Source organism: Rutidosis leptorrhynchoides, chromosome 1 (genome assembly GCF_046630445.1).
Source record: "Rutidosis leptorrhynchoides isolate AG116_Rl617_1_P2 chromosome 1, CSIRO_AGI_Rlap_v1, whole genome shotgun sequence".
In the NCBI taxonomy this organism is placed as follows: Eukaryota; Viridiplantae; Streptophyta; class Magnoliopsida; order Asterales; family Asteraceae; genus Rutidosis; species Rutidosis leptorrhynchoides.
In genome coordinates, this window is record NC_092333.1 from 9,305,668 (window position 1) to 9,316,256 (window position 10,589).

The following is a 10,589-nucleotide window of genomic DNA, read 5'->3' on the forward strand; positions in this document are numbered from 1 at the left end:
ATTCACCATGCGTAGACCTGTATATAAAGTATGGTGTGAAGAATTGTTGTGTAGTATAGAGTTGAATGATCGGGTAGCTAGTTTAACCGATCGATCTTTTATTAGATTTTTGTTAGGAGGTTCGATGCGCCACATGTCTTTACTAGACATGGCTCAGGCTTTACGTATATATACGCCTGAGGAGTTAGCATCTGCCGATTGTAGAGGGTTGATACTAAATGGTAGAAAGATAGATGAAAATTTTGATACACACGGTGTGTGGAGTCAAATGACAAGCCATCACCGTTTCAAAGGGGGAAATTACTCTTATTTGGATATAGATAGAGCTGAATTAAGAGTAATTCATAGGTTTTTAGCTAATTCAATTACACAAAGGGGTAAGAACAAGGAAAAGGTAAATGAACAGGATTTGTTTTACCATATGTGTATTCGAGACCCACAAAGCGCTGTAAGTATACCGTATTGTGTGGGTTATTATTTATCAGCTATGGTTAGGGGGATGAGACCACATAGCATAATAGGATGTGGTATTTTTATTACTTTGATTGCTGAATATCTCGGTGTGGATATAAGTCGGGGGGGATTATTAGTGGAAGAACCAGAACCCCTCGATACTATAGGTTTAAATGTATACCATGGTGTGAAAGTTTTGAAGAGGCGAAATAACGCCGCAGTACAATACTATGGTAGACATCCACAGGTTGAGAGAAACCAACAGCAAGGTAATGTAGGAGGGGGAAATGAGATGCAAGAAATGCAAAGGTTTATAGCTTCACAGGAGTACGAAAATGCTAGACAGAGAGCATTTGAAGATTGGCAAGTTCATCAGAACCAAATCATAGCTCATTGCCAACATATAGGTAGAAACTATATTCCTACACCGAAACCCATCTTCCCTCCCTGGTCTATAGAGATGCAACCACCGTATCCTATGTATAACCCTGCCGAAGCATTCTATAGCACCTATGGTTATGCCTGGAACCCCTATTGGTACCAGTATCATCCCTAGTCTACTTAGTTTTATTTATTTTGTAATTTGTAATGTTGATACGTTTAATACTTATGTTAATATTGTAATAGTTTTTATAATTTTCTAACTTTTATTCTTAGATTTTAATAATTTTTGAATGTGGGGTAATATACCAAACTTTAAAAATATGTATATATGTTTGCAGTTTATCTTATGTACACAACAGGGTAAAACAACGCATTTTCAAAGACTGGCATTAAGTTCAGCAAAAGCAACTAATTTTGACGACAAGATGCAAAATATATGTGAAATAACAACAAGACGGAATGAACAAATGATGTGCACCATTTATCATTCAGCAAACAAACGCCAATATATTTGGAAACTTTGGTAAAATTTAATCATTTTCACACAAATCACCCTCAATAATTTAAATTGTTACTGATTTCTTGCAAATGAGGGCATTGCAAGATCTTAAGTGTGGGAAGAGGTTAAATTCTTTCGGATTTTAAATTTTTTACTTTATACACTTGGTTACCATTAAAAATACTAGTAAAGCAGTAGTTGTATTAGAATCTAGTGCTCTCTGATAATAAAGAACAGCCCTAGTCTTATATACTGACTACCCAATTCTAGTAAAATTTTACAAAATTTTCAATTAAATGAACTCAAAATCATGTTTATACATATTTATGAACGATAAAACTAGGTTTTAACACCGAAATTATTGTTACCTCGGAAAGGACATAAATTGAGAAACAAACTAAAATGTTAAAATTCATTTAAAATGGAATAGAGGACGATAAAAAGGAAAATAAAAGCCAAGTGTGGGAAAATTTACCAAGTTATCTTAAACATATGTCACATATATCTGTAACAAATAACTGAAAATACTTTTGCTTTGGACTAAACTAAACTGTTTTACCCGATGAAAGAAAAGAAGAGATGGATCTACACGATGAATCAATTCCATCATTAAAAGGAAGTAAAGTCTTCAGAAAAAGAAACGCGCTTCTTGATTTAAGTCAGGAAGTTGTCGTCCAGACCAGCTGTAGGTTGACGAAAAATCTAGAAAAGTCATCACTAAAATCAGCAGGAAATCCACGGACCTCAGCATTAAACAGGGTCGCCAAGTGGTCAGATTTATCCTAACCATGAGAAGGATTTATCTCGTAAAATGGGGGGGGCACCATGCAAATTAGCTGGATAAGACTAATAAATCAGATCCCCAGAAAGGATAATCTCCTTAAAAGATCAAAAATCAGCTTTTAAAGCCTGATATTACTCAATCCTTGAGATTGACCTTAAAGATTGAGAATTACAAACTCATGGAATTCAATGATATCTAAACTCGAGCTTGAACGAGAAAATATTTTGATCAAAATTACAAACATATTTGTTTTCTGAAAACCTATTTTTAATGCGTTCATTACCATTGAACGTAAAATCCTAGGAATTCACCTGGAATTCATTAGGTCACCTGAACTAAATCGGGTGTCAACCGTAAGAACGGTGGTTGCATAGCATGGTCAAAGACAGGACCTTGTGCCAGACCGAAAAATTATAAGGGTGAGCTTTACTATTGCTCCTACCAAGGATAGTAATTGCGTCCGACACGTTATAGACCATAATTAAAAGCAAGTCACGGGACATTGCCTTAACAGTTGCTTGTTCAACGCTTTCCTTTACAACCGGACGGTAGTTTACCGAAAGGTAATATACGGGACAAGTAAACTGGACGTGTTGCTTTCCAAATACAAGGTTAGCAAGTGGGTGACACAAAACCGCAAGTTTTGAGCTAAAATTTTCAAATCTGAAACCCACCAAACCCACAAAAATATTTTGCAAACACCGGTAAAGGGTTATTCCGGAAAACTTATCTAGGGTAAAAACTAGATTTAATTTTCAAAAGATCAAATGTTTTCATAAAGATCCAGTTTCCTTAATGGATCTAAATTTTTATAGTCATGTGGGACTGTAAACCATATCGTTACTACCATTGTTTATACCGCCGTAAAGAAATCACTGATGTACAAAGTGTGAAGAATAAAGAAGTGATTCTAGTATTTCAAGACGATATTGCTTGAGGACAAGCAACGCTCAAGTGTGGGAATATTTGATAATGCTAAAAACGAACATATATTTCATAGCATTATTCCTCAAGAAAGACAAGCTTTTAGTTGCAATTGTTCTATTTACAAGTGATATTCGTTTAAATAATAAAAGGTGAAGACAAAAGACAGATTCGACGAATTGAAGACGCAAACGACCAAAAAGCTCAAAAGTACAAAAGACAATCAAAGAGGTTCCAATTATTGATAAGAAACGTCTCGAAATTACAAGAGTACAAGATTCAAAACGCAAAGTACAAAATATAAAATTGTACGCAAGGACGTTCGAAAATCCGGAACCGGGACCAGAGTCAACTCTCAACGCTCGACGTAACGGACTAAAAATTACAAGTCAACTATGCACATAAATATAATATAATATTTAAATAATTCTTATAATTATTTATATATTATATTAATATTTAAAACCGTCGGCAAGAAAGACTCCAAAAGGGACTGAGCTGTAATTTCAATCTCCGCGACTCGCGGAGTTTGAAGGCCAAAAATGCCGCGAGTCGCGGAGCCCCAAAATATGAAACTCCCTATAAAAGCAACCGAATTCTGAGCATTTTTTATCCATCATATATCATTCTCTCTATCTATATACGTAAAATATATATATATAATTTATATTTTAATTTTAATTTTAATTTTAATCCTAATAATAAGGGTATGTTAGCGAATGTTGTAAGGGTGTAAGTCGAAATTCTGTCCGTGTAACGCTACGCTATTTTTAATCATTGTAAGTTATGTTCAACCTTTTTACATTAATGTCTCGTAGCTAAGTTATTATTATGCTTATTTAATCCGAAGTAATCATGATGTTGGGCTAATTACTAAAACTGGGTAATTGGGCTTTGTACCATAATTGGGGTTTGGATAAAAGAACGACACTTGTGGAAATTAGACTATGGGCTATTAATGGGCTTTATATTTGTTTAACTAAATGATAGTTTGTTAATGTTAATATAAAGATTTACAATTGGGCGTTCCTATAAATTACCATATACACTCGATCGGACACGATGGGCGGGGTATTTATATGTACGAATAATCGTTCATTTAACCGGACACGGGAATGGATTAATAGCCACTAGAATAATTAAAACAGGGGTGAAATTATGTACAAGGACACTTGGTATAATTGATAACAAAATATTAAAACCTTGGATTACACTCAGTCGACATCCTGGTGTAATTATTAAACAAAGTATTAAAATCTTGTTACAGTTTAAGTCCCCAATTAGTTGGAATATTTAACTTCGGGTATAAGGATAATTTGACGAGGACACTCGCACTTTATATTTATGACTGATGGACTGTTATGGACAAAAACCAGACGGACATATTAAATAATCCAGGACAAAGGACAATTAACCCATGGGCATAAAACTAAAATCAACACGTCAAACATCATAATTACGGAAGTTTAAATAAGCATAATTCTTTTATTTCATATTTAATTTCCTTTATTTTATATTTAATTACACTTCTAATTATCGCATTTTTATTTATTGTTATTGTATTTAATTGCACTTTTAATTATCGTACTTTTTAATTATCGCAAGTTTATTTTATCGCACTTTTATTATTCGCAATTTCATTATCGTTATTTACTTTATGCTTTAATTTAAGTCTTGTATTTATTTTTAATATTTTACATTTGGTTTTAACTGCGACTAAAGTTTTAAAATCGACAAACCGGTCATTAAACGGTAAAAACCCCCCTTTATAATAATAATATTACTTATATATATATTTGTATTTTTATAAAAGTAAACTAATATAGCGTTAAGCTTTGTTTAAAAAGATTCCCTGTGGAACGAACCGGACTTACTAAAAACTACACTACTGTACGATTAGGTACACTGCCTATAAGTGTTGTAGCAAGGTTTAAGTATATCCATTCTCTAAATAAATAAATATCTTGTGTAAAATTGTATCGTATTTAATAGTATTTTCCTGCTAAAATTTAATAGTATTTTATACCCCTTAGCTTTAACATCAACGTGAAACTACATTCTATGGTTGAATTATCGAAATCGAATATGCCCCTTTTTATTAAGTCTGGTAATCTAAGAATTAGGGAACAGACACCCTAATTGACGCGAATCCTAAAGATAGATCTATCAGGCCCAACAAGCCCCATCCAAAGTACCGGATGCTTTAGTACTTCGAAATTTATATCATGTCCGAAGGAGGATCCCGGAATGATGGGGATATTCTTATATATGCATCTTGTTAATGTCGGTTACCAGGTGTTCAATCCATATGAATGATATTTTTGTCTCTATGCATGGGACGTATGATTACGAGAAATGGGAATATGAAATCTTGTGGTCTATTAAAATTATAAAATAATTATTTATGTTAAACTAATGAACTCACCAACCTTTTGGTTGACACTTGAAAGCATGTTTATTCTCAGGTATGAAAGAAACGTTCCGCTGTGCATTTGCTCATTTTAAAGACAGTATTTAGAGTCGATCATCGCAATGGAACCAGTTGTTGGTGACTTCGTCCAGATGGTTTAGGATGGGTCCTTTCACACTATTGAACAATCTACAACAAAAGCGACTGAGAAGCTGCTCAGAAAGCTGTCTGGATAAGGAAGTTTGTTGTTATACTCAGAGTAGTACACAACATTTAATCTTCTATAATATGTACTGTGATAGTTCGAGTGTTAATATACTTTTGAAAGAATCACATGTACATAAAAGTATCTGGCACATTCTTCAAAAGTTTGACTACATTCATTAAGTCATTAAGAGGAATGATATTAGTATTCTTATAGGTTCATACAAATGATAATGTGGCTGACCTGTTCATGAAGTCCATGATGCACAACAAGCATGATGATCATTCTAGTAATACTGGACTTCGTTATGCTGCTGATCTTTTTCATTTGTAATTTAGTATTTGGATATTTTTGGAACATTAAGCAGTTTTATATTAATGAATTGATATATAGTTGGTATGATCGTTTTCATTTATATTACTGTGTTCTATATTAGCATGTTTAATCCATGAATAATTGTTGATTATTCAAATTCTCCATAATCGGTCATGTTATGGGAATAACATGAATTAAGATTAATGTGAAATTTTGGTTATATTCATTGATGATAAATAGTTAACTTGTTGAGACCAAAATTCATATGTATTCATTGATGATGAATATTGAAATGACCCAACCATGAGATGTCACTACATGGATCGTAGTCAGTAGTAAATCTTTTTGTGATTATGTCTTTGTGTCCTTAGACTTGAGATGCACGCCCGTCTTGATGAGTGTAGCATTGTATTTTGATATGGTTAAATGTTGTCCTGAATAAGGCTGTTATAAAGGCCATTATTGGGTATAATGTAAAGCTCGTGATAGACACGTGTATGCAATATATGATTTGTTCCTCTAAAATGTTTGGAGTTAGATACTTTTTGAGCTCCTTGATGAATGAATAAGATATTTGTGTGGCCGCACCCAGATGTAATTAAGATGATACTTAATTAATTTGGTGATCTAATTCAGTTATAAGATCGAGAAACAAAATTGTTAAACAAATGAGAATGACCGATGATCCATATCTCAAGTTTAACTAAAGTATTCGAAACAAAAGGACGAATGACATTTAAAACTTACCATAAACAGTTTCGAGAAACTACCCTCACATGAATTTGGGGACAATGACGTGTTGCTAGACGCTTGCCATTGTTTGTATAGTTACTTGGTGTTGTGCCATGCACAAGTGGGAGTCTGTAGGATTAATGTGCAAGGAACAACATATAACTATATGGCCAACTTTATTTGAGCCTTCGGGGTCACACACATATACACCAAGACGTCAAATAAAAAATATATATATGATGTATATATATTACTCAAGTAACAAAATAGTAAATCGAAATTAATTCATTTACTATTCATATGAATAGTAAATGAAACGAAATTAATTAATTTACTATTCACATGAAAGTGACTTAATTATAAGTTACATAATATACCCCTAAAGTATTTGAGAAATACGACTTTGAAAAATAAAATTACAAAACAAGTTAAAACGCGTAAATCATAAATACGACTTTTAAAAAGGAAAATATATCCGTGATCCAAATTGATTGATACTCTTTACTTTACTTCATATTATATATATGGACGAGAGAATTGAAAAGAGAAGTAGTAAGAAAAAATAACATTGTTTCATACGGAGTATCATTTTAGATTCATAATATTAATCAAAGGTTGATTAATTATTACTTGGGTTTGGACTAGCATCCATTGACGTTGTTTGAAGTGTAGTGTGGACTATCCTAAGATACGGTCATACTTTTGATCGTAAGTTTCTCTCCGTCTCATCAATTTCTTCAAGAAAGGTATATCGTTAACTCCTCTTTTGTTTTATATTCATGACAATTATTATGGTGTAATTGGATCATTGGGATAAATTAATCGTGTGCATGTTTCATTAAATAGATTAATATATATAATCTTGTAAATGTTTTTATAAAATAATAAAAGATTATTATTTTAACTATCCGCTGCGTTAATCTGAAATTGGTAAAAGTACACACGATTTTTCATCAGTTCCGCCACTGGATACGGGAACGAGCAAGAGCTATCTGACTATACTGCTTGTCAGCCTCTTCAATTCTCATTTTTTTAGGAGAAGGACGAATTTTGATAAAATAGAAACGACGAATTTGGCTTGGTTCTTCCATTTGACTTGATGACATCTGATTTTTTCAAACAAAACATTTTAAAAGGAAACCATCTATGATTTATCTATTGTTGAATACATATATCATACAATATATGGTTGACAGTTGACTTGTATTTCTGAATAATCTACGTTACTAAACATTTGCACCCCACGGCAATAATTATTTTAAATTTATAGCCCTTAACATTTTTGTATATACCTAATCAGCCCCTCACGTTTGAAATATATACTACAGTATCATATATCAATGTATTGCCAATGACTTTTAAAGAAACTGAAGGCAAAGAGTACTTGACATAAACCTTACATTAAGACCTACGTACATATGTTAGAGATTTCAACAAAAATATTCACATAAAAGGTCTGAGAAATCGATATACTAGTTGTTGAATGTAACTCCAATTTAAGTAAACATACAAAGATAGAAGATCATAGAACAACACGATAGAATAAAAATTCGACTAAGTGCAGCATCCACTTGTGTCATCTGCCATCTTTCGCGCTGAGTCCTATTCCCAACTTCATTATATGAATTCAGAGTACCAAATAAAGGCGATTCCATGTTGCGCAAAAGCCTTCCGGATAATATTTCTCCGATCATCCCAATTGTTGGACTATGAACCACTAAACAATCTGTACTCATATCACGACGTCCACCTGAAATAGTAACGCGTGGTGGTTCAAGTCGTTGGTAGCCATGATTTCTTGAGGTTTGAGGTCTTGGTGGGACCACCAAATCAACAATTACTTCTTTTTCTTTGTTTTCATTATTTGTGCTTTGGTTTGGTCCATACAAGGGTACAACAGTCTTTTCTGAGACTTCGGTTTTGCATACAGGACACATTGCGTTTTGGTTTTCAAATGTATTGGATGATGTTTGTTGGTGTTTGATCCATCTGTAAATGCAAGGCCAACAATAGAGATGGCCGCAGAATGTCACCACCGGTTCTTGGACACTGTCGAGACAAATATTACATTCAAAGATGCCAGAAACGATGTTTTCGGATTCATCAAACATTTTAGCCGTATATCTTGTTCTTAATTCAGTTCAAGTTGCTTTAATATTCAACTTATTAATGGATAGAATGGTTATTTATAGGCCTTAATAAGTGTGTTAACAACAAAATATAATAAGTCTTTGCACTCGAGGGAACATAAGTGAAAACAAAATTGGTGTCAAAGTAATTTGGAATAACTTAATGTACATATGATCAAATCAGCTAGGAATTTTAAATGAGACCCTTGTAAAGACTTACATATAGTATAGGTAGTCATTAACAGTATAGAAGCATATGCTACAAAAACATCTGATTGAGTTTTTAACGTACTCATCAAAATCTTATAAAAGTCGGAATAGATGTCAAGTCTTTAAAATCAATAATCCAAGTTCTTCAAGTGTTCAAAAAACTATGATATAACTATGCAACACATAATTTAATTAAAAACATGTAAATATTAAAGATCAAACACCTAAAGTGGGTTTATAATTTGAATTGAGAAGCTTGTGAACCACATTCATCACTGACCAATACAAAATCAAAACAACCTGGGACCATGGTACTGATCTTTGTTCAGCTCAACATTTTTTAAATCAATTAGAGCACTGGGTGTGGTGGCGCGTCAGTTCGGTGTTAGTTCAGTGTCTTACTGATGACTGGACGTTGACTGGACTGACACTGAAAACTGACACTGGTGAAAAAACAGGGGAATTGGGAAGAATGTCAGTTCAGTGTCGTGGAGAGAGAAGATAGGGTCCACCAATTATTTTTAATAAATAATTTCTTATATATTTTTAACACATTATTAAATAGAATTAATAAAAATACGAACAAATATTAAATTTAAAAATACATTAAAGGTCCTAAAATACACTTTTATTAAAAAAAAAAAAAAAAAAAAAAAAAATCCTAAAACGATTACAATTAAAAATCTAAAATTAAAAGTTATTAAAAAAAAGTCCTAAACTTACTTATTAATCCTAAACTTACTTATTAAATCCTAAAAATTACTTATTAAAAATAACAACAATTTAACGGCCATAGCGAGTGGGAGATCCGGATTCATGCGAAGACGTATCATCGTCTCGATCGTTCGAAGCCGGAAGGCTCCACACGTTCCTACAGTACAACGTGATACGTTTGTTCTACAGTTTGGCCTTTCCGACTATTCGTTCCCACACGGCTTCGGATTGAAATTCCTTGAACAAATCCGTGACCTCGTCACAGTACCAAACGTCGGCGGCTTCGCAATCTACCATATCGCGCATAAAGCTTACAACGCGTTCTACATCGAAGCCGGTAACATCTATAGCTTCGAACGATTGTGTGTACCCGTCGAGCCAATATTGGCGGTTATCGGATAGCTCGTCGTTGTAGTGCACGTCGAGGTTGATCAAGCAACGATTGGCCATATTTTTTTTGTGAAGGAGAAAGGAAATTTTTTTTTTTTTTTTGTTAAATGATGTAGATTGTAGAATATTTGTTGTGTGTGTAAATAATGAATTGATGGGTTATATATAAGGATGAATAAAAAAAACAAAAAAATAAAATAAAATAGGCAACGGATATAATTTTGAAAATGGGGCCCACAAAACAACCAAGCACCGAAGTCTTGGCAGCGACGCCGGCACTACCGACGCAACCCCGACGCCGGCACGGTGTGGGGCGACGGTCGGTGGGACAACCGACGCCGGGGTGACATCCACCACACCAACCGTGTGCTCTTATACTACGTACATGCTTTTATCAAGTGGAGTACTGACAACTCATATCACCATTCATCAAGATTTTA

At 33.5% G+C, this 10,589-nt stretch overlaps 1 protein-coding gene across 1 annotated transcript; it reads right to left on the bottom strand.

Moving 5' to 3' along the window:
- Positions 1–8,202: 8,202 nt before the first annotated feature.
- LOC139902585 (E3 ubiquitin-protein ligase RMA1H1-like) lies at positions 8,203–8,817 on the bottom strand. Its single transcript, XM_071885219.1, has one exon. It carries the CDS (start codon positions 8,815–8,817, stop codon positions 8,203–8,205), a length of 615 nt encoding a protein of 204 aa, XP_071741320.1.
- Positions 8,818–10,589: the final 1,772 nt, after the last annotated feature.

Excerpts from the sequence above, each read along its gene's own strand:
- LOC139902585 (XM_071885219.1), bottom strand. The coding sequence starts at position 8,817 with ATGTTTGATGAATCCGAAAACATCGTTTCTGGCATCTTTGAATGTAAT.